Source organism: Oncorhynchus mykiss, chromosome 11 (assembly GCF_057628025.1).
Source record: "Oncorhynchus mykiss isolate SJ-2025 chromosome 11, ASM5762802v1, whole genome shotgun sequence".
NCBI classification, from domain to species: Eukaryota; Metazoa; Chordata; class Actinopteri; order Salmoniformes; family Salmonidae; genus Oncorhynchus; species Oncorhynchus mykiss.
The window spans coordinates 14,704,879-14,728,844 of NC_143032.1; the positions used below are offsets into that span (position 1 = coordinate 14,704,879).

The window sequence follows — 23,966 nt, forward strand, 5'->3', positions numbered from 1 at the left end:
TCTTATCCTGTATAGACAGCTGAATATATTCATCTTATCCTGTATAGACAGCTGAATATATTCACCTTATCCTGTATAGACAGCTGAATATATTCATCTTATCCTGTATAGACAGCTGAATATATTCATCTTATCCTGTATAGACAGCTGAATATATTCACCTTATCCTGTATAGACAGCTGAATATATTCATCCTATCCTGTATAGACAGCTGAATATATTCATCTTATCCTGTATAGACAGCTGAATATATTCACCTTATCCTGTATAGACAGCTGAATATATTCATCTTATCCTGTATAGACAGCTGAATATATTCATCTTATCCTGTATAGACAGCTGAATATATTCACCTTATCCTGTATAGACAGCTGAATATATTCATCTTATCCTGTATAGACAGCTGAATATATTCATCTTATCCTGTATAGACAGCTGAATATATTCACCTTATCCTGTATAGACAGCTGAATATATTCATCTTATCCTGTATAGACAGCTGAATATATTCACCTTATCCTGTATAGACAGCTGAATATATTCATCTTATCCTGTATAGACAGCTGAATATATTCACCTTATCCTGTATAGACAGCTGAATATATCCATCTTATCCTGTATAGACAGCTGAATATATTCATCTTATCCTGTATAGACAGCTGAATATATTCATCTTATCCTGTATAGACAGCTGAATATATTCACCTTATCCTGTATAGACAGCTGAATATATTCATCTTATCCTGTATAGACAGCTGAATATATCCATCTTATCCTGTATAGACAGCTGAATATATTCACCTTATCCTGTATAGACAGCTGAATATATTCATCTTATCCTGTATAGACAGCTGAATATATTCATCTTATCCTGTATAGACAGCTGAATATATTCATCTTATCCTGTATAGACAGCTGAATATATTCATCTTATCCTGTATAGACAGCTGAATATATTCATCTTATCCTGTATAGACAGTTGAATATATTCATCTTATCCTGTATAGACAGCTGAATATATTCATCTTATCCTGTATAGACAGCTGAATATATCCATCTTATCCTGTATAGAAAGCTGAATATATTCACCTTATCCTGTATAGACAGCTGAATATATTAATCTTATCCTGTATAGACAGCTGAATATATTCACCTTATCCTGTATAGACAGCTGAATATATTCATCTTATCCTGTATAGACAGCTGAATATATTCATCTTATCCTGTATAGACAGCTGAATATATTCACCTTATCCTGTATAGACAGCTGAATATATTCACCTTATCCTGTATAGACAGCTGAATATATTCATCTTATCCTGTATAGACAGCTGAATATATTCATCTTATCCTGTATAGACAGCTGAATATATTCATCTTATCCTGTATAGACAGCTGAATATATTCACCTTATCCTGTATAGACAGCTGAATATATTCATCTTATCCTGTATAGACAGCTGAATATATTCATCTTATCCTGTATAGACAGCTGAATATATTCACCTTATCCTGTATAGACAGCTGAATATATTCACCTTATCCTGTATAGACAGCTGAATATATTCACCTTATCCTGTATAGACAGCTGAATATATTCATCTTATCCTGTATAGACAGCTGAATATATTCATCTTATCCTGTATAGACAGCTGAATATATTCATCTTATCCTGTATAGACAGCTGAATATATTCATCTTATCCTGTATAGACAGTTGAATATATTCATCTTATCCTGTATAGACAGCTGAATATATTCATCTTATCCTGTATAGACAGCTGAATATATTCATCTTATCCTGTATAGACAGCTGAATATATTCATCTTATCCTGTATAGACAGCTGAATATATTCACCTTATCCTGTATAGACAGCTGAATATATTCATCTTATCCTGTATAGACAGCTGAATATATTCATCTTATCCTGTATAGACAGCTGAATATATTCACCTTATCCTGTATAGACAGCTGAATATATTCACCTTATCCTGTATAGACAGCTGAATATATTCACCTTATCCTGTATAGACAGCTGAATATATTCACCTTATCCTGTATAGACAGCTGAATATATTCACCTTATCCTGTATAGACAGCTGAATATATTCATCTTATCCTGTATAGACAGCTGAATATATTCATCTTATCCTGTATAGACAGCTGAATATATTCACCTTATCCTGTATAGACAGCTGAATATATTCACCTTATCCTGTATAGACAGCTGAATATATTCACCTTATCCTGTATAGACAGCTGAATATATTCACCTTATCCTGTATAGACAGCTGAATATATTCATCTTATCCTGTATAGACAGCTGAATATATTCATCTTATCCTGTATAGACAGCTGAATATATTCACCTTATCCTGTATAGACAGCTGAATATATTCACCTTATCCTGTATAGACAGCTGAATATATTCATCTTATCCTGTATAGACAGCTGAATATATTCACCTTATCCTGTATAGACAGCTGAATATATTCACCTTATCCTGTATAGACAGCTGAATATATTCACCTTATCCTGTATAGACAGATGAATATATTAATCTTATCCTGTATAGACAGCTGAATATATTCACCTTATCCTGTATAGACAGCTGAATATATTCATCTTATCCTGTATAGACAGCTGAATATATTCATCTTATCCTGTATAGACAGCTGAATATATTCACCTTATCCTGTATAGACAGCTGAATATATTCATCTTATCCTGTATAGACAGCTGAATATATTCACCTTATCCTGTATAGACAGCTGAATATATTCATCTTATCCTGTATAGACAGCTGAATATATTCATCTTATCCTGTATAGACAGCTGAATATATCCATCTTATCCTGTATAGACAGCTGAATATATTCACCTTATCCTGTATAGACAGCTGAATATATTCACCTTATCCTGTATAGACAGCTGAATATATTCATCTTATCCTGTATAGACAGCTGAATATATCCATCTTATCCTGTATAGACAGCTGAATATATTCATCTTATCCTGTATAGACAGCTGAATATATTCACCTTATCCTGTATAGACAGCTGAATATATTCATCTTATCCTGTATAGACAGCTGAATATATCCATCTTATCCTGTATAGACAGCTGAATATATTCACCTTATCCTGTATAGACAGCTGAATATATTCACCTTATCCTGTATAGACAGCTGAATATATCCATCTTATCCTGTATAGACAGCTGAATATATTAATCTTATCCTGTATAGACAGCTGAATATATTCACCTTATCCTGTATAGACAGCTGAATATATTCACCTTATCCTGTATAGACAGCTGAATATATTCATCTTATCCTGTATAGACAGCTGAATATATTCATCTTATCCTGTATAGACAGCTGAATATATTCACCTTATCCTGTATAGACAGCTGAATATATTCACCTTATCCTGTATAGACAGCTAAATATATTAATCTTATCCTGTATAGACAGCTGAATATATTCATCTTATCCTGTATAGACAGCTGAATATATTCATCTTATCCTGTATAGACAGCTGAATATATTCATCTTATCCTGTATAGACAGCTGAATATATTCACCTTATCCTGTATAGACAGCTGAATATATTCACCTTATCCTGTATAGACAGCTGAATATATTCATCTTATCCTGTATAGACAGCTGAATATATCCATCTTATCCTGTATAGACAGCTGAATATATTCATCTTATCCTGTATAGACAGCTGAATATATTCATCTTATCCTGTATAGACAGCTGAATATATTCACCTTATCCTGTATAGACAGCTGAATATATTCACCTTATCCTGTATAGACAGCTGAATATATTCACCTTATCCTGTATAGACAGCTGAATATATTCATCTTATCCTGTATAGACAGCTGAATATATTCATCTTATCCTGTATAGACAGCTGAATATATTCACCTTATCCTGTATAGACAGCTGAATATATTAATCTTATCCTGTATAGACAGCTGAATATATTCACCTTATCCTGTATAGACAGCTAAATATATTCACACCCAGGGGTGCACAACTCCAGTCCTTCTAGTGAGGGAAGTTGTCCTGTTTGTTGTCCTAGGTTTAATTTCTCCCTGGCACTTAATTTATCAATTAATGCCATTTATTAATTTGCCAATTATGAATGAGTTAGTTTATGTAATTAGGACAACATATAAATGATAGACTATGGCTCTGGAAGGCAACTTCCTTTTCCAACTTAGTAAGCATACTGTAGTAAGCATAATGTAGCACTGTCTCTGTTCTCTGCTCCGTGGTCAGGTTCAACAAGAAACCAAAGAGGGGTGTCCAGTACCTCCAGGAGCAAGGTATGCTGGGAACCACCCCGGAGGACCTCGCTCAGTTCCTGCACCAGGAGGAGAGGCTGGACTCGGTAAAGAACATTTTTAAATCTGTTTAACCAATCTACTTCAGTTATCTGCATTTAATTTGACTTGTGTGGATCCAAATAAACCCACTCTACCTCATTCAGCTCTGTGCTCTCTGAACCTTTGACCTTTTAACCTGTCCATTGTGATTTAGTAGTGTAGAGTGGTTGTTGCGAATGTAACAGCTAATAGGGGATCTGGTTGGTAAATACACGAATACCCATTCTAGCTCATTAAACTCTAGGTTTACACAGTTCTCTCTCTCATCCGGCCTCCACACAGCTGCAGGCCCAGAGCAGAACACATCCATCCCATAGAAACACCAAGGCTCTTAGCTCCTAATGCTGAACTGCCAGCATTATCATCCCACTCCAAGAGGATTCCTACGTCCTCCACCGAGCGCACATCAATTTATATTTTAACGAGTGAAGCACTCTCCCGGTTGATTGGCTGGCCTCGGGGGGGTTCGGTTCGGTGATAATCGGCACTAAAGTGTGTTCATAACATCTGCTTTGGAACAAGAGGCCCTCAAACAGCTAGACAGAGAGACTAGTCTGACAGCACTGGGAGAGAACATAGTCCTTTCCTCTCAGTTGGCTGTGCCTCTGAGGGAAAGGAGATGCTTGTTTGGACAATATGTGTTAATTGGCTTCCAATGTGTAGCACATGCATTAAAGAGTCAAGCGAGTAAGCTGTTTTTCTATAACACTCAATATCTATTGATTGAACTCAATGTCATTGCATCGACCTCTTCTTTCTCTGTCCTCTCGCTCTCTCTCTCTGTCTCTGTCTCTGTCTCGCTCTCTCTCTCTGTCTCTGTCTCTGTCTCGCTCTCTCTCTCTCTGTCTCTGTCTCTGTCTTGCTCTCTCTCTTTCTCTTTCTCTGTCTCTGTCTCTGTCTCTCGCTCTCTCTCTCTGTCTCTCTCTCGGTCTCTGTCTCTGTCTCTCTCTCGCTCTCTGTCTCTCTCTTGCTCTCTCTCACATCCTACCTCTCAGACTCAGGTGGGTGAGTTCCTGGGGGACAATGATCGCTTCAATAAAGAGGTCATGTATGCCTACGTGGACCAGATGGACTTCCAGGGCAAGGACTTTGTCTACGCTCTCAGAACGTTCCTCGAGGGCTTCCGTCTCCCGGGAGAGGCTCAGAAGATCGACAGGCTCATGGAGAAATTTGCTGCGAGATACCTAGAATGCAACCAGGGGTGAGTGTGGAGTGGAGTGTACTAGTCTTGGTATTGTGGATTTGTAGACTTAGAAGAAGACTTAATTTGTGATGTCAAGCACATTCAAGGACATTGACTGCCAGGAGTCAGATTGCTCTCTATTATCAAGTCAGTGCATTCACTAAATATCTGTGTTGTCTCGCTCTTCCTCTCTCCTCTCTCTCTCCTCTCTCTCTCCTCTCTTCAGGCAAACTGAGTTTGCGAGTGCAGACACTGCGTACGTCCTTGCCTACTCAATCATTATGTTGACAACAGACCTTCATAGTCCGCAGGTAAGACCGCAGCCGGAGACAGTTTCTGGGAAGATGAACTGACAGAAACAATCACCTCAGCTGCGTTTAGCAGACATTTATCCATGGCAGACACACAGGGAAAGCAATGCTAGCTGTTGCAGACAGATAAACAGACAAATAGGCTGGCGGAGAGAGACGGACAGACATGCAGGCAGACAGACAGGCAAATACGCATTCAGACAGGCAGACAAATAGGCCGGCGGAGAGAGACGGACAGACATGCAGGAAGACAGACAGGCAAATACGCATTCAGACAGGCAGACAAATAGGCCGGCGGAGAGAGACGGACAGACATGCAGGCAGACAGACAGGCAAATAGGCAGACAGACAGGCAGACATACAGGAAAATAGACAGACAGACAGGCAGGCAGAGATGCAGGCAGGCAGACAGATAAACAGACAAATAGGCCGGCGCAGAGAGACAGACAGGCTGGCAGACAGACAGGGTATGGTTATGGTAATAAATCTCATATTTTACTTTTCAAAGGTGAAGAACAAGATGACTAAAGAGCAATACATCAAGATGAACAGAGGGATCAACGACAGCAAGGATCTACCGGAGGAATATCTGTCTGCCATCTACGACGAGATCGCAGGGAAGAAGATCGCTATGAAGGAGACCAAGGAAATTACTCTGAAATCCAACAAGCACAGTGCGTATCTCTGTTCCTCTGTGTCTGCCAGCACAACTGTGTCATTACAGACTGAAATTGAGCGTGTCAAATATGATTTTGTTCAGACGTCAAGATGTGAAATGCCTATTTTGCGGCGTAAAGGATCTTTCTCAAGTAATCAGCTTTAGATGTACCCGACGAGAGCCATCTGATATCTTTGTGGAGATCATAGAATTCTCATAACAATCAAAGAGATATAAAGGGGATTAAGATATAGTTTGATTAGATTGTATTACTGATCTGTGGAAAACGTTTGAGATAGTCTCTGTTGTACAATGGGAAAGTTTATGAGTGGATTATTTTCAGTTATAAACTGGGGGGTTCGAACCCTGAATGCTGATTGGCTGAAAGCTGTGGTATATCAGACCGTATACCACGGGTATGACAAAACATGTATTTTTACTGCTCTAATTACATTGGTAACCAGTTTATAATAGCAATAAGGCACCTCAGGGGTTTGTGATATATGACAAATATACCACGGCTAAGGGCTGTATCCAGGCACTCCGCATATGTCATGCTTAAGAACAGCCCTTAGCCGTGGTATATTGGCCATATACCACACCCCCTTGGGCCTTATTGCTTTTGTTCAAGTGTCTTCCTCTCATCTCCTATATGATATGCACTGATCTGAAAATATAGGCAAAAGCTAAATGGAGGAAGCCTTTAATATGATCCTGGTTCAGGTGTAGCCAAAAGAAGCAGAGATTGTTTGTTGATGTTTTGGCTTTGCCTTTGTTCCTGGATTAGGTGTGGCCAGTGAGAAGCAGAGGCGGCTGCTGTATAATGTAGAGATGGAGCAGATGGCTAAGACAGCCAAGGCCCTAATGGAGGCTGTCAGTCACGTCCAGGCTCCCTTCACCAGCGCCACACACCTGGAGCATGTCAGACCCATGTTCAAGCTGGCCTGGACCCCGTTCCTAGCAGCCTTCAGTGTGGGCCTCCAGGACTGTGACGACACTGAGGTGGCTTTTCTCTGTCTGGAGGGAATACGCTTTGCCATCCGGATAGCCTGCATCTTCACCATACAGGTAATCTAGTTAGCACGCTAACACTGTATGTGTTCAAATGGTGTGTTTCCCAAATATTATTGTATTGTATTTCTTACGTTTTTTTGGCAGGGACAATGTACCACAACACATACAGTGGGGAGAACAATTATTTGATACACTGCCGATTTTGCAGGTTTTCCTACTTACAAAGCTTGTAGAGGTCTGTCATTTTTATCATAGGTACACTTAGTACACATAGGTACACATAGGTACACTATCATAGGTCAACTGTGAGTGACGGAATCTAAAACAAAAATCCAGAAAATCACATTGTATGATTTTTAGGGTAATTAATTTGCATTTTATTGCATGACATAAGTATTTGATCACCTACCAACCAGTAAGAATTCCGGCTCTCACAGACCTGTTAGTTTTTCTTTAAGAATCCCTCTTGTTCTCCACTCATTACCTGTATTAACTGCACCTGTTTGAACTCGTTACCTGTATAAAAGACACCTGTCCACCCACTCAATCAAACAGACTCCAACCTCTCCACAATGGCCAAGACCAGAGAGCTGTGTAAGGACATCCGGGATAAAATTGTAGACCTGCACAAGGCTGGGATGGGCTACAGGACAATAGGCAAGCATCTTGGTGAGAAGGCAACAACTGTTGGCGCAATTATTAGAAAATGGAAGAAGTTCAAGATGACGGTCAATCACCCTCGGTCTGGGGCTCCATGCAAGATCTCACCCTGTGGGGCATCAATGATCATGAGGAAGGTAAGGGATCAGCCCAGAACTACACGGCAGGACCTGGTCAATGACCTGAAGAGAGCTGGGCCCACAGTCTCAAAGAAAACCATTAGTAACACACTACGCCGTCATGGATTAAAATCCTGCAGCGCACGCAATGTTCCCCTGCTCAAGCCAGCGCATGTCCAGGCCCGTCTGAAGTTTGCCAATGACCATCTGGATGATCCAGAGGAGGAATGGGAGAAGGTCATGTGGTCTGATGAGACAAAAATAGAGCTTTTTGGTCTAAACTCCACTCGCCGTGTTTGGAGGAAGAAGAAGGATGAGTACAACCCCAAGAACACCATCCCAACCGTGAAGAATGGAGGTGGAAACATCATTCTTTGGGGATGCTTTTCTGCAAAGGGGACAGGACGACTGCACCGTATTGAGGGGAGGATGGATGGGGCCATGTATCGCAAGATCTTGGCCAACAACCTCCTTCCCTCAGTAAGAGCATTGTCTGGGTCTTCCAGCATGACAACGACCCGAAACACAGCCAGGGCAACTAAGGAGTGGCTTCGTAAGAAGCATCTCAAGGTCCTGGAGTGGCCTAGCCAGTCTCCAGACCTGAACCCAATAGAAAATCTTTGGAGGGAGCTGAAAGTCCGTATTGCCCAGCGACAGCCCCGAAACCTGAATGATCTGGAGAAGGTCTGTATGGACGAGTGGGCCAAAATCCCTGCTACAGTGTGTGCAAACCTGGTCAAGAACTACAGGAAACGTATTATCTCTGTAATTGCAAACAAAGGTTTCTGTACCAAATATTAAGTTCTGCTTTTCTGATGTATCAAATACTTATGTCATGTGATTTTCTGGATTTTTATTTTAGATTCCGTCTCTCACAGTTGAAGTGTACCTATGATAAAAATTCTCCAATTTTTGGAGAGAGTAAAGCAGTTCTCTCTCTCTCTCTCTCGCTCTCTCTCTCTCTCACTCTCTCTCTCACTCTCACTCACACTCACACACAGCTGGAGCGGGATGCGTACATCCAGGCCCTGGCACGGTTCACCCTGCTCACAGCCAGCTCTGGCATCACTGAGATGAAGCAGAAGAACATCGACACCATCAAGACTCTCATCACCGTCGCCCACACAGACGGAAACTACCTGGGCACCTCCTGGCACGAGGTCTGGACCCGCTTCCCACTTTTCATCTAATTTTTCAGTCTAGTAATCAGTAGTAGCTGTTATAGTATCACTGTCAGTATTGCTGTCCTACGTTATATTGTATAATTTTGTCTCCATTTTGATGTGGAACCGATGTGATAAGTATGTTTCTCTGTCAACTAATTAAGACTAATGAGTAGATATATCTGTGCAAATGAATGAATAAATAAGTGAATGTATGGGTGCCCCCCACCCTCCTACAGATAATGAAGTGTATCAGTCAGTTGGAGCTGGCCCAGCTGATCGGGACAGGGGTTAAGGCCAGGTACATCTCAGGGACGGTTCGGGGGAAAGAGGGCTTCATCACCAGCACCAAGGAGCAGAGCAACGACGAATACCTGGGCCTGGGTCAGTGCTTATCCCTTTAATACATGTTTTGGTTATAAACTGGTTAAATAAACGGTAGTTAACAAGCAGGTGATGTGCTTGATGCTGGAGATGCTTGGTAACATGCTTGACTCTGGAGATGCTTGGTAACATGCTTGACTCTGGAGATGTGACTGACTGTCCTGTGGTCCACAGCAGGTGGGACAGTAGACCGGAAGCAGATCCTCAGTATCCAGGAGTCCATAGGAGAGACCAGCTCCCAGAGTGTGGTGGTGGCTGTAGACAGGTAGTTACTGTAGTAGTCTCTTATAGATCCTGCTGTATTACCACTGACTGCTTTGGGGTCTTAACTCTGCCATTGTTCTATCATGTGAATAAATGTACTGTAAATGTTTTAAATATGATTGATTCTGTTCTTGCAGAATATTTACAGGTTCTACCAGACTGGATGGTAATGCAATTGGTGAGTGTTCTAAATCGGAACTGAATTCAATTACAGTGTTTGATCACATCCTTACCCGATGTGGATGTATTGGCATTGTACCATGGCTGTCCTGACGGTTGACTAACACTGGTTTCTCTGTGTTTTCAGTGGACTTTGTGCGCTGGTTGTGTGCTGTGTCTATGGATGAGCTGGCCTCGCCCACACACCCCCGCATGTTCAGCCTGCAGAAGATAGTGGAGATCTCCTACTACAACATGGGACGTATCAGACTGCAGTGGTCCAGGATCTGGGAGGTCATTGGAGACCACTTCAACAAGGTGGACATCTTGGGATTTATTTCTCTGCTTAAAGCTGGGGTACACAACTCTGGTTGTCAGGGACAGCTGTTTTTTTCCCCTCCGCATTAATTGATCGATTCATGTTGTTGGTTAGATCAGTGTTTCCCAACTCCAGTCCTCCAGTACCCCCTAACAGAACATGTTTTTGTTGTATCCCCCCGGACAAGCACGCCTGACTCAACTTGTCAAGTAATCATCAAGCCCTAAATGAGTTGAATCAGGTGTGTTTGTCCGGGGCTACAACAAACATGTGTTCTGTTAGGGGGTACTGGAGGACCGGAGTTGGGAAAACACTGGGCTTGAAAGTCAACACCTGATTAACCAGGTGTTAATCAGTCTTTGTAACATTGCCCTCAGCAACACATAGCTTAAAGAATCTAATCTAAGGGCTTTAGTACTTCACTGATTTCTGCTGTGTTTCTGAAGTGCGGCATGTCTTATTTTGCAAGTCATGTTTCTGACTGGAGTCTAGTTTATCAGAGAACACACAACGTGATTTGGAGAGGACAGAAGTGTTAAAATAGGCTATTACCCTTGCAAAAAAAGATTGCAGTTTTGAAACTGCAGTAAAAGTGCAGTAACTGCAGTAAAAGTGCAATAACTGCAGTCAACTGTGGTATTTTGGACGCAGTAGTTGCAGAATAACTGCAGTTATACTGCACTCTAACTGCAGTTACACTGAAAAATTACTGCAGTAAGTGAGTGGGGTAGAGATGTTACATTTCTTTCTGTCTATATGTTCAGGTTGGATGTAACCCCAACGAGGACGTGGCTATCTTTGCTGTGGATTCTCTCCGGCAGCTGTCCATGAAGTTTCTAGAGAAGGGAGAGCTGGCAAACTTCAGATTCCAGAAGGACTTTCTGAGGCCTTTCGAGCACATCATGAAAAAGAACAGGTAAATAGGATGTTGCCTTAAACGTTATTCCTGATTGACTCCTGTGATTCAATCAGGTTCAAGCATTTCGCTACACCCGCAATAACATCTGCTAAACACGTGTATGTGACCAATAACATTTGATTTGAGTGTGTTTGTGTGCGCGTGTTTAGCATAATTGCATGAATATGCTTGTGGTTGTGCTCGCTTAGGTGCGTGTATGGTGGTACATGTACACACAAGCTGGTTGCCTAGGCACTTGGCTGTGGTAGTCTGGCGTCACAAGGTCGGTATTGTATTTTACCTCTGTGGTTCACATTTCAGCCCCTAACTCGGTTTGCGCTGCAGTCAGCCAGTCTCCCTGTACTCCCTTACGGAAAAACGCACACTCATTTTGCATGATCACATGTGAAGTGTTCCAAAAACACATGTGAAATCTGGTCTTTCTGTAAGGGCTGGGTCACTGCTCTGTGTCAAACACCCACCCAGCTCTCTGAGCAAACAGTCAGTCAGAACTAGGGCTGTGGCTGTCACGAAACTTTGCCAGTCGGTGATTGTCAAGCAAATAACTGTCGGTCTCACAGTAATTGTCTGTTAATTAACAAACACATTTAGCATCTCCTGGCTTCCACACACAGCCTACAAGCCACTGATGCAGACCTTTGGAACATCTACATTTTACAAAGTCTAATAAATCCATGTTATATAGCCTACACCACAATAAATCCATTATTAACGTAACGATGTCCGCTGAGAGTCAGGAAGCAAGTTCAGGGAGTGAATACATTTAACAGATAAATGAACAAAACAAGAAACACAAACAGCACACCGACATGGAACAGGAACAGAAACAATGACGACTGGGGAAGAAACCAAAGGAAGTGACACATAAAGGGCAGGTAATCAAGGAGGTGATGGAGTCCAGGTGACAGTACCCCCTCCCAGGCGCATTGGGCTCCAGCCGCAGGACGCCAACCACAGGGACGATCCCCGGGATCCGGAGCGGACCGGCTGTCTCCAGTGAGGCGCAGAAACCTGAAGAACCGGCTGAGGAGTGAACCTGATGAGCCGGCTGAGACCTCCCCGGTTGCCTCGGCTGAGGCAAGGGAACCTGTTCCACCGGCTTCGGCATGGAAGCCTATCGAACCGGCTGAGGCCTCCCAGGTAGCTCCGGTTTTGACACCCGGACCCGACATCACCTCCAAAGAAAACACCAAAAAACACTCCCAGATGCTTCCCTTTGGTGAATCATCATTCTGTAACGATGTCCGCTGAGAGTCAGGAAGCAAGTTCAGGGAGTGAATAGATTTAATTAATAAATGAGCAAACCAAGAAACACAAACAGCGCACCGACATGAAACAGGAACAGAAACAATGAAGACTGGGGAAGAAACCAAAGGGAGTGACATATATAAAGGGCAGGTCATCAAGGAGGTGATGGAGTCCAGGTGAGTGTCATTATCCGCCTTACGCTGGTGACAGGTGTGCGCCCTAACGAGCCGCCTGGTGACCTAGAGGCCGGAGAGGGAACACACGTGACTGCCAAATGGTTGTGGGCTACACTAGTTCATTTAGCATACAAGATTTGCTTAGAATTCCATGGCATTCTTTTATAGTATGAAGAATACAATTGAACAAAGCTGAATAAAATATAAATATTTTCTCCAAATGATTTGAGGGAGTGCGCACATGTGGCTATTCTGTGTTGTGCGGTTAACAAAGAAATAGGTACTCCTATATGCTTAATTTAGAGTTATTAATATAACTTTAGTTGTTCTACAAATGTTGGGCTATATGTTTTGATGTGTAATATATTGTTAGGCTGCATGATGAGTCTCTAATGATGATTTGAAAAAAGGCATGAGCTCTGCTTTGTTTTTTGTACACACTTCATTAGTTTCTCATTCACAATTTGACAAGCACTTGATAAAGCCTTGAATTTCACGGCAGCATCCCCTTTGTGGCCGTAATGCACCCTAATGCATCCATGCTTCTTGCGGACAGTGGTGTCCTTCTCCTATCACTTGATCGGGTCTTTCTCACAGGCTACAAGTGAAGACAGACACATCTGGGATGCAACTGCACACGTCCTTATCCAATTCCTTATCCAATGCGTATTGAAGATATTGGAAGAACTGTCCGTCCACATTTACTTTTTGTCAGCCAACAAGACGAGTAGGCCTAACGAACAGCAAAATCATTAGCCTATGTCGATCTACTATCCCCCATTGTACAAAAGTTGACCTATTCTGTGCGAGAAATAAATATTCCCAACATAGTCTGGGCAGTTGTGGGATGCAATATATCCCAAATTAATTAATACAACCACTAGCATCAAAAAAAACTTTGACGCAATGTGGCCGACGCAACAGATCAGAACATTTAGCTTAAAATGCTGATAAATTATTAGGCTATTTCTTCACATTATAAGGGCAGCAATGTACACATGCAGTAGCCTTTAAGTGTGAATGCTCCATTAGCTGAAAACACCATTATCAAAAGTGACTGCAAATGTGATTATGCATGTAATGCTTTAAATTTAAAGGTGCATTGAGGTGTGTGACTATGATTCTAAAAAGTCGCCAAAAAAAAGGGAATTTCTTATAATGGGCATCATTCACAAGTGATAATATATAATTCACAAGTGATAGGCTCATATTGTCACCCAGCAGACTATTCTTGATTTAATCTTGTCATTACATATACTAAATAATATATATGTGTGAAATTTGATTTGATTTAGAATGGACCATTATCATGCACCTGTTTCGAAGACATTTGCATTGATGTCAGAGTGATTAGAGGGACAATAGAGTGCTGAGTACCAGGAAGTTAGAAGGCTCTGTAGGCTACTAATGACCAGCAGCAGCATATCAGAGCTTGGAGAAGCCTAATTACCGTGACTAAACGGTCACATGGAATTTGACTGCCTTCGTGACTCGTAACCGACGGTGTGGCGGTTATATGGTCACCGCAACATCCTTAGTCAGATCTAACCCGAGATGGAGATTGTGATTTTATATAATATCTCTTCTTGGTTTTGAGCACTAGAATTGCACTCTGGCAACTAAATCAAAGATAACAGAGTTGAAGTTGTGACACAGATGCAGTTGATTCAAATTGGAGTTAAAGGCTGTTTTCATTGATGTGAAGGAGCACTACCAGTCCCAAATCCAACCACTGGTTTACTGTGAGAAGAGTGTTACAGCTCAGAGGAAGTGGCAGGGAGCCACGTAAAGCCACGGACGCCCTGTGGTGCTGTGTGTTCATTAGACTCAGTGTGTGAGAGTACTTTTGTGCAGAGGCTGGTCCTCTCTCATTCTTCAAAGCACCCGGAAAAATAGACCAGCTCTTTGCTATGACAACAGTCACTGTCGGAAACCAGTATGTCACAACATCCAAAAGGGGGAAAATGAGAAGGGCTGAATAAAGGGCTGTAGCAGGGGTACTTGTACTGCAGTATGGATGATCCTCCTCATAGTCCAACGTTCTTTCACATACAGTATAACCCATATGTCCTCCTCCTGCTCCTCCAGATCTCCAACGATCAGAGACATGGTGGTGCGCTGCATAGCCCAGATGGTCAACTCACAGGCGGGGAACATCCGGTCGGGCTGGAAGAACATCTTCTCAGTGTTCCACCTGGCTGCCTCGGACCAGGACGAGAGCATCGTAGAGCTGGCATTCCAGACCACGGGGCACATCTCCAGTGAGTTACTAACACACACACACCTCGGGCTAAGAACTTTCATATCTGATCTGTCCTGTCTCTATCTTATAATGTGTTATTTTCAATATGATGGTTTCACTATTAGATTAATATTTAATCCTCAAGTTGTTTATTTTAGTATTTTTGATGACAGGGCCATGGAATGTAATTCTGATTGACAGATCAGTTAACTTTAGTCATCAGATTCCAATTTGGTCCATTTCCTCTGATCTTCATCTGTTCTTCTCTCAGCGAATGTATTTGAGAAGCACTTCCCAGCCACCATAGACTCCTTCCAGGATGCAGTCAAGTGTCTGTCTGAGTTCGCCTGCAACGCCTCCTTCCCCGACACCAGCATGGAGGCCATCCGCCTCATCCGACACTGCGCCAAATACGTCTCTGACAGGCCCCAGGTCAGTTACAAACAAACACTGGACTGGGTTTATTACCAGGTTTCATAGTTAAGACCTGAACCCAAATCAGTCATTGCTGAACATCGAATGGTACTGCCCATAGTTGTTCATGTTAGACCATGACTGTTCCCCAAACGTTCATATTTTTCTTGTGACTTACCAGCTAAACATTGTAAGTCACTCTAGATAACAGCATCTCCCAAATTAGAGATATATCTGTGTATATACAAAAATAATAATAATGTTTTACCTGTATTCCACCTAAAAGGAAGCGATTACCAAACCTTCCATAACAAAGCCATCACCTACAGAGAGATAAACCTGGAGAAGAGTCCCCTAAGCAAGCTGGTCCTGGGGCTCTGTTCACAAACACAAACAGACCCCACAGAGCCCCAGGACAGCAACACAATTAGACCCAAACAAATCATGAGAAAACAAAAAGATAATTACTTGACACATTGGAAAGAATTAACAAAAAAACAGAACAAACTAGAATGCTATTTGGCCCTAAACAGAGTACCTGACCACTGTGACTATATATACACTACCATTCTGGACACACCTACTCATTCCAGGGTTTTTCTTTATTTTTACCATTTTCTACATTGTAGAATAATAGTGGGGACATCAAAACTATGAAATAACACATATGGATTCATGTAGTAACCAAAAAAGTGTTTAACAAATCAAAATATATTTTATATTTGAGATTCTTCAAAGTGGCCACCCTTTGCTTTAATGACAGCTTTGCATATGAAAATGTACCATGTTAGAAAATATGGTGCTTACTGCCAGTACTTTTCCCCAAGGTCTCTTGTCTCTACCCTCCAGCCCCACAGCCTGCTTTCTGTTTGTTTGTGTGGGGTGGTGTGTGGGGGTGGACAAGAGGAGAGGAGGGGATTAGGTGTGTGTGTGTGTGTGCGCGCGCGCGCATGGGCAGTGGGGCAAATTCAGGGAAAGCCTCCAGTGAACCGTACATACGGCTTAGACTGTTAAAACGTTAGTGTTTGTCCGCATGTCCGTGTATGTGTGTGTCATCTCCGGGCATGGTGGTAAGCAATCCTGTTTTCTCTCTGGCAGGCGTTCAAAGACTACACCAGTGATGATATGAATGTAGTCCCAGAGGACCGGGTTTGGGTGAGAGGGTGGTTCCCCATCCTCTTTGAGCTGTCCTGCATCATCAACAGGTGTAAACTGGACGTCAGGACCAGGTGAGAAGAGTTTCAGTCCTGTGCCATCCTAGATGGGAATATTAAGTCTGAACTGATGGTAAAGGTGTACTGTTGAGTAAATGTGTGTGTGTGTGTCAGGGGTCTGACGGTGATGTTTGAGGTGATGAAGACCTATGGACACACCTTTGAGAAACACTGGTGGCAGGATCTGTTCAGGATCGTCTTCAGGATCTTTGACAACATGAAACTGCCTGAGCAGCAAACTGAGGCAAGTCTCTACATCCCAAATACCCATTCATCAAAGACCCAGCTGTATCTCCTGTGTAACCAATGCCTATTTCCATATGTACACCATTGGTTCCACAATTTACAGCACCAATCCCTGGGTACAACTAGTATCCAGTACCAATTGCTACAATGACTAGATTATACCCAGAGGCACTGGTGTAACCGTTGTAAACCCTTCTGTGGTGTTTTGGTCTGCCAGAAAGCAGAGTGGATGACGACGACCTGTAACCACGCACTTTACGCCATCTCTGACGTGTTCACGCAGTACTTTGAGTCTCTCAGTGATGTCCTGCTGGATGACATTCTGGCACAGCTGTACTGGTGTGTTCAGCAAGGTGAGAACAGACAGACACCTTCAGTCCTGGGTTTATACTGAGTACACCTCCATTCAGTCCTGGGTTTATACTGAGTACACCTCCATTCAGTCCTGGGTTTATACTGAGTACACCTCCATTCAGTCCTGGGTTTATACTGAGTACACCTCCATTCAGTCCTGGGTTTATACTGAGTACACCTCCATTCAGTCCTGGGTTTATACTGAGTACACCTCCATTCAGTCCTGGGTTTATACTGAGTACACCTCCATTCAGTCCATATTTCCTCTCCTTTTTTCTTTAAGGAGTGGGTCATTTTTTGGTTGACTGGATAAGATGGAGGTAGAGAGTATAGTGAAATAGCAGTAGGATGGATTTGAACCCATGTTGCAGCGGTATATGTGATCCAGATGCGTATGGACTGCTAAACCAGCAGTCCCTCACTTATTCTCTCCACTCTCTCTTTTCTTGACTCCTCCTCTTCCTCTCGGCCTAGATAATGAGCAGTTGGCCCGGTCAGGCACCAACTGTCTGGAGAACGTGGTCATCCTGAATGGAGAGAAGTTTACTCCGGAGACCTGGGACAAGACCTGTAACTGCATGCTGGACATCTTCAAGACCACCATCCCACACGCGTAAGATACTGATGCAGGCTTTATTCATATCGCTGAGATTCATCTGGGAATATTGTCTGTGATGATTGTGTTATTGATGACCATAGTGATAGTAAACATGGAGAGCACCGAGTCATATTTTTTTATATAAAAAAAAAAATCCTTTATTTAACTAGGCAAGTCAGCTAAGAACAAATTATTATTTTCAATGACGGCCTAAGAACAGTGGGTTAACTGCCTTGTTCAGGGGCAGAACGACAGATTTATTTTTCCTTGTCAGCTCAGGGATTCAATCTTGCAACCTTTCAGTTACTAGTCCAACGCTCTAACCACTAGGCTACCTGCCGCCCCTACACTCTAACCACTAGGCTACCTGCCGCCCCAGTATAAACTTCATGTGAAGACACACCCAATAAGAAGGGACGGGAGAGGTGGTATTTAATGGCCGGGGTCACTTCTACCATTGTTTAGTTAACAGAGTGATATCTGACTGTCTGTGTATGGTATAACACTGTCATGCTGTGTAAAAGTAGAGTAGCACTGTCCTGTCACATATCGTACCTCTCTGCCCTCGTCAGGCTGTTGACATGGAGACCAGCAGGAGCAGAGGGAGATCCCATGACACCACAGGACATATCAGACAGACAGCTGGTATGTTTCAAACCCTGACTGTACTGTAGGTCTTCCAGTCAGTCTGGTGTATCTCTTATGCCAGATTAGACCGTACAGCAACGTAACCCAGTACCATGCAGACAAAATAACTTCTGCCCATGTGCCTTCAGGACTCAATTTCCCAGAAGTCCGTGGACATCCAGTCCCATTCCGAGGACCAGCATTCCATCAACAGCGCAGAGAGGGTTGCCATGGAGACCCGGCGGCAGAGTCAGTACAGCACAGGCATTTATGAGGACGGCCCCAGAAACAGGACCCCAATAAGTTAGTGTCTCTCTCACTTTTACCACTTTTACGCCTTGTGCAACTGGAGTGTTTTTCAACCTTATGCTCATTATTTGTGTGTGTGTGTGTGTGTGTGTGTTCCACAGAGATCCAGGAGCAGAGGTTATTCTCAGCCTTGCTCATTAAGTGTGTGGTGCAGTTGGAGCTGATCCAGACCATAGACAACATGGTCTTCTTCCCTGCGACCAGCAGGAAGGAGGATGCTGAGAACCTGGCTGCTGCACAGGTAACAGCTCACTCCCTCTGTGGAGGATGAGAGGTATCACTGCTTCAGAACTTTGGGGAAGGACACATTTCTTGCTAAAACGTTTGTTTTTGCCAGATTAATTTTCAATAGTTTGGCTGGATGGACTGATCATTGAAAATGTTAAATGTATCTACTGCAGCGTTTCCCAAACCCGGGCCTAAGGGTTGCACGTTTAGGTTTTTGTCCTAGCACTACACAGCTGATTCCAATAATCAACTCATCATCAAGCTATGATTATTTGAATCGTGCTAGGGCAAAAAACAAAACGTGCAGCCCTTGGGGTCCCCAGCTCAAAGTTTGGGAAACGCTGATGTACTTACTATACAGTGGGGCAAAAAAGTAGTTAGTCAGCCACCAATTGTGCAAGTTCTCCCACTTAAAAAGATGAGAGAGGCCTGTAATTTTCATCATAGGTACACATCAACTATGACAGACAAAATGAGGGGAAAAAATAGGAGGGTTTTTAATGAATTTATTTGCAAATTATGGTGGAAAATAAGTATTTGGTCAATAACAAAAGTTTATCTCAATACTTTGTTATATACCCTTTGTTGGCAATGACAGAGGTCAAACGTTTTCTGTAAGTCTTCACAAGGTTTTCACACACTGTTGCTGGTATTTTGGCCCATTCCTCCATGTAGATCTCCTCTAGAGCAGTGATGTTTTGGGGCTGTTGCTGGGCAACACGGACTTTCAACTCCCTCCAAAGATTTTCTATGGGGTTGAGATCTGGAGACTGGCTAGGCCACTCCAGGACCTTGAAATGCTTCTTACGAAGCCACTCCTTCGTTGCCCGGGTGGTGTGTTTGGGATCATTGTCATGCTGAAAGACCCAGCCACGTTTCATCTTCAATGCCCTTGCTGATGGAAGGAGGTTTTCACTCAAAATCTCACGATACTCGTCGTGTTTGGAGGATAAAGAATGCTGAGTTGCATCCAAAGAACACCATACCTACTGTGAAGCATGGGGGTGAAAACATCATGCTTTGGGGCTGTTTTCCTTTACACGGATCAGTCGTCCTGGTCCCTTTGCAGAAAAACAGCCCCAAAGCATGATGTTTCCACCCCCATGCTTCACAGTAGGTATGGTGTTCTTTGGATGCAACTCAGCATTCTTTGTCCTCCAAACACGATGAGTTGAGTTTTTACCAAAAAGTTATATTTTGGTTTCATCTGACCATATGACATTCTCCCAATCTTATTCTGGGTCATCCAAATGCTCTCTAGCAAACTGGACATGTACTGGCTTAAGCAGGGGGACACGTCTGGCACTGCAGGATTTGAGTCCCTGGCGGCGTAGTGTGTTACTGATGGTAGGCTTTGTTACTTTGGTCCCAGCTCTCTGCAGGTCATTCACTAGGTCCCCCAGTGTGGTTCTGGGATTTTTGCTTACCGTTCTTGTGATCATTTTGACCCCACGGGGTGAGATCTTGCGTGGAGCCCCAGATCGAGGGAGATTATCAGTGGTCTTGTATGTCTTCCATTTCCTAATAATTCCTCCCACAGTTGATTTTTTCAAACCAAGCTGCTTACCTATTGCAGATTCAGTCTTCCCAGCCTGGTGCAGATCTACAATTTTGTTTCTGGTGTCCTTTGACAGCTCTTTGGTCTTGGCCATAGTGGAGTTTGGAGTGTGACTGTTTGAGGTTGTGGACAGGTGTCTTTTATACTGATAACAAGTTAAAACAGGTGCCATTAATACAGGTAACGAGTGGAGGACAGAGGAGCCTCTTAAAGAAGAAGTTACAGGTCTGTGAGAGCCAGAAATCTTGCTTGTTTGTAGGTGACCAAATACTTATTTTCCACCATAATTTGCAAAAAAATTCATAAAAAATCCTACAATGTGATTTTCTGGATCTGTTTTCCTCATTTTGTCTGACATAGTTGAACCTATGTACCTATGATGAAAATTACAGGCTTCTCTCATCTTTTTAAGTGGGAGAACTTTCACAATTGGTGGCTGACTAAATACTTTTTTTGCCCCACTGTATGTTCTTATTGTAGTAGTTGTTATGGAAGGAGGAATCTATTGACAAAAAAAAAAAAAAAAGTGAGAATGGCTCTGTGTTTGGTTGTCGAAAGGTTGTCTAAGGTTGTCTAATGGTTGTCTATGTATGTGTTGGTTGTCTAATGGTTGTGTATGTATGTGTTGGTTGTCTAATGGTTGTGTATGTATGTGTTGGTTGTCTAATGGTTGTGTATGTATGTGTTGGTTGTCTAATGGTTGTGTATGTATGTGTTGGTTGTCTAATGGTTGTGTATGTATGTGTTGGTTGTCTAATGGTTGTGTAATGTATGTATTTGGTTGTCTAATGGTTGTGTATGTATGTGTTTGGTTGTCTAATGGTTGTGTATGTATGTGTTGGTTGTCTAATGGTTGTGTATGTATGTGTTGGTTGTCTAATGGTTGTGTATGTATGTGTTGGTTGTCTAATGGTTGTGTATGTATGTGTTTGGTTGTCTAATGGTTGTGTATGTATGTGTTGGTTGTCTAATGGTTGTGTATGTATGTGTTGGTTGTCTAATGGTTGTGTATGTATGTGTTGGTTGTCTAATGGTTGTGTATGTATGTGTTGGTTGTCTAATGGTTGTGTATGTATGTGGTGGTTGTCTAATGGTCGTGTATGTATGTGTTGGTTGTCTAATGGTTGTGTATGTATGTGTTTGGTTGTCTAATGGTTGTGTATGTATGTGTTTGGTTGTCTAATGGTTGTGTATGTATGTGTTTGGTTGTCTAATGGTTGTGTATGTATGTGTTGGTTGTCTAATGGTTGTGTATGTATGTGTTGGTCCTCTCCAGAGAGATTCTCTGGACGCAGCAGACGTACTTGTGGAGACCCAGGACCAGGGAATGTACCACTATCTGACCTCAGAACAGCTGTTCAAGTTGCTGGACTGTCTGCTGGAGTCCCACCACTTCGCCAAAGCCTTCAACGCCAACAACGAGCAGAGGACCACTCTCTGGAAGGCAGGTGGGTCACTGCACCAGAACAGAGGCGGTTATACCAGCGTCCATCTATGGCTCTGCAGTGCACCACCCGAGGAATCTGCTAGAATGACATGAAGTAGAAGAGTGATGTTATGAATCTCAAATGGAATTCTTTGAACAATTGGCACAATGTCCCTCGTTTGTACTCCCTAATTGTAATGGGCCTCTCTGTGACTAACGGGCAGTAACCACTCTCTCTCTCTGTCTGTTCCAGGTTTTAAAGGGAAGTCAAAGCCCAATCTGCTGAAGCAGGAGACCAGCAGTCTGGCGTGTGGCCTGAGGATCCTGTTCCGGATGTACACTGATGACAGCCGTCAGACTGCCTGGGAAGAGGTCCAGAGACAGCTGCTCAAGTAAGGAAGGACCGCCACGCCCCACCACCATATCACTGAATGGCGCCTGTCAAACTATACAAATGCCCTCTGAGAAGGCAGTGTCTAGTTCTTTTCTACTGCTTCCTGCTGTTGTTCTGCTCCTCTCCCTCTCACTAACGAGCCTTTCACCATGTCACGACAATCCCTGATCATCCTCTCACTGCACACACAAACCTCCCTCATGGAGCAGTGTGTGATGGGAGTCATACGGAGGGAATTACTGTATTTTCACATATGTCTGGAGGATGCCCAGAATGTGCTCTCGATTTACAAAAATATTTTATAACTAATTTGTTGCTTTGGTGTGGGTGGAATTCTCTGCAAACATTACTTTTATTTAAATCCTATAAATGGAATGTCTGGGGTATTTAAGAACCAGGCAGCAGGCAGCTATCTACCAGAATAAACTACTTTCATAATTTTTCATGAGGGGGAGCAAGGGCATGTCAGACGCCTGTTATTTATGAAGGGCTGCTTGGAGAGGACAGGCTGCTGGGAGAGGACAGGCTGCTGGGAGAGGGCAGGCTGCTGGGAGAGGGCAGGCTGCTGAGAGAGGACAGGCTGCTGGGAGAGAGGACAGGCTGCTGGGAGAGAGGACAGGCTGCTGGGAGAGAGGACAGGCTGCTGGGAGAGAGGACAGGCTGCTGGGAGAGAGGACAGGCTGCTGGGAGAGGGCAGGCTGCTGGGAGAGGACAGGCTGCTGGGAGAGGGCAGGCTGCTGGGAGAGGACAGGCTGCTGGGAGAGGGCAGGCATTGATCAGTCCATGTCATTAGAGGGGAGCAGAGTTGAATGGGGGGGTGGGCACGCATCTCGATACGACACCGGTGCTCTGTCCTGACCCTGACCACAGCTGTCCGAGGGACTGAGACAGAGTCACGCCTCTGTTTACTAGGGAATAGAGAAGTCACAGTCGCCGACGCAAAACTGAATTATCCACCAAAGCGAGAGTGGAATCGAAATAAATTGGTCCTGAGAGAGAATGACTGAGTCAGATTGTGTTGATGTATCGCCAACAGTCGATGACTCCCACTCTCTCCACTCATTTAGACAGCCTGTCTAAATGTGACAGCTATCTGAAATGTCTGGAATGGATAGTGGGTATTGTATATGGATCCACAAACAGACAGGATGCCGTTGTTATTACCGAGTCAACACAGTTGTCATCGCCTTGTCTCTTTTAGAGGATAACCAAGTAGCTATCATCTTGTCTCTTTCCTCTTTCTTTCTCTTTCACTTTGTATTAAAGGCAGTGTCTAGATTAGCAGGAAACTTTTAGGTTGTCGGTCTCTATGTGCATTCGTGTGTGAGGGAGAGAGAGACAGAGAAAGAAGGGGGAGAGAGAGTTAGCCAGAGAGGGA

The 23,966-nt window shown here is 43.0% G+C and overlaps 1 protein-coding gene across 7 annotated transcripts in view; it reads left to right on the forward strand.

Annotated features, from left to right (window-relative positions):
• LOC110535318 (brefeldin A-inhibited guanine nucleotide-exchange protein 1) overlaps positions 1-23,966 on the forward strand; it is a 108,380-nt gene that overhangs the window by 81,757 nt on the left and 2,657 nt on the right. For 4 of the 7 annotated variants that reach the window (XM_090189500.1, XM_090189497.1, XM_090189498.1 and 1 more), the window contains 15 exons: positions 4,295-4,406; positions 5,397-5,602; positions 5,811-5,895; positions 6,404-6,569; positions 7,341-7,621; positions 9,348-9,506; positions 9,749-9,893; positions 10,071-10,158; positions 10,295-10,335; positions 10,465-10,634; positions 11,400-11,551; positions 15,067-15,239; positions 15,492-15,652; positions 16,733-16,863; positions 16,963-17,447. In XM_090189500.1, coding sequence (XP_090045626.1) covers positions 4,295-4,406; positions 5,397-5,602; positions 5,811-5,895; positions 6,404-6,569; positions 7,341-7,621; positions 9,348-9,506; positions 9,749-9,893; positions 10,071-10,158; positions 10,295-10,335; positions 10,465-10,634; positions 11,400-11,551; positions 15,067-15,239; positions 15,492-15,652; positions 16,733-16,863; positions 16,963-17,245 — 2,353 coding nt within the window. In that variant the 3' untranslated portion in view covers positions 17,246-17,447. Of the gene's footprint in view, positions 1-4,294; positions 4,407-5,396; positions 5,603-5,810; positions 5,896-6,403; positions 6,570-7,340; positions 7,622-9,347; positions 9,507-9,748; positions 9,894-10,067; positions 10,159-10,294; positions 10,336-10,464; positions 10,635-11,399; positions 11,552-15,066; positions 15,240-15,491; positions 15,653-16,732; positions 16,864-16,962; positions 17,448-17,922; positions 18,062-18,618; positions 18,692-18,822; positions 18,977-19,083; positions 19,224-22,044; positions 22,217-22,447; positions 22,587-23,966 lie in introns of those variants that run through there. The other 3 variants (XM_036934959.2, XM_036934957.2, XM_090189499.1) reach the window with 2 other exon arrangements.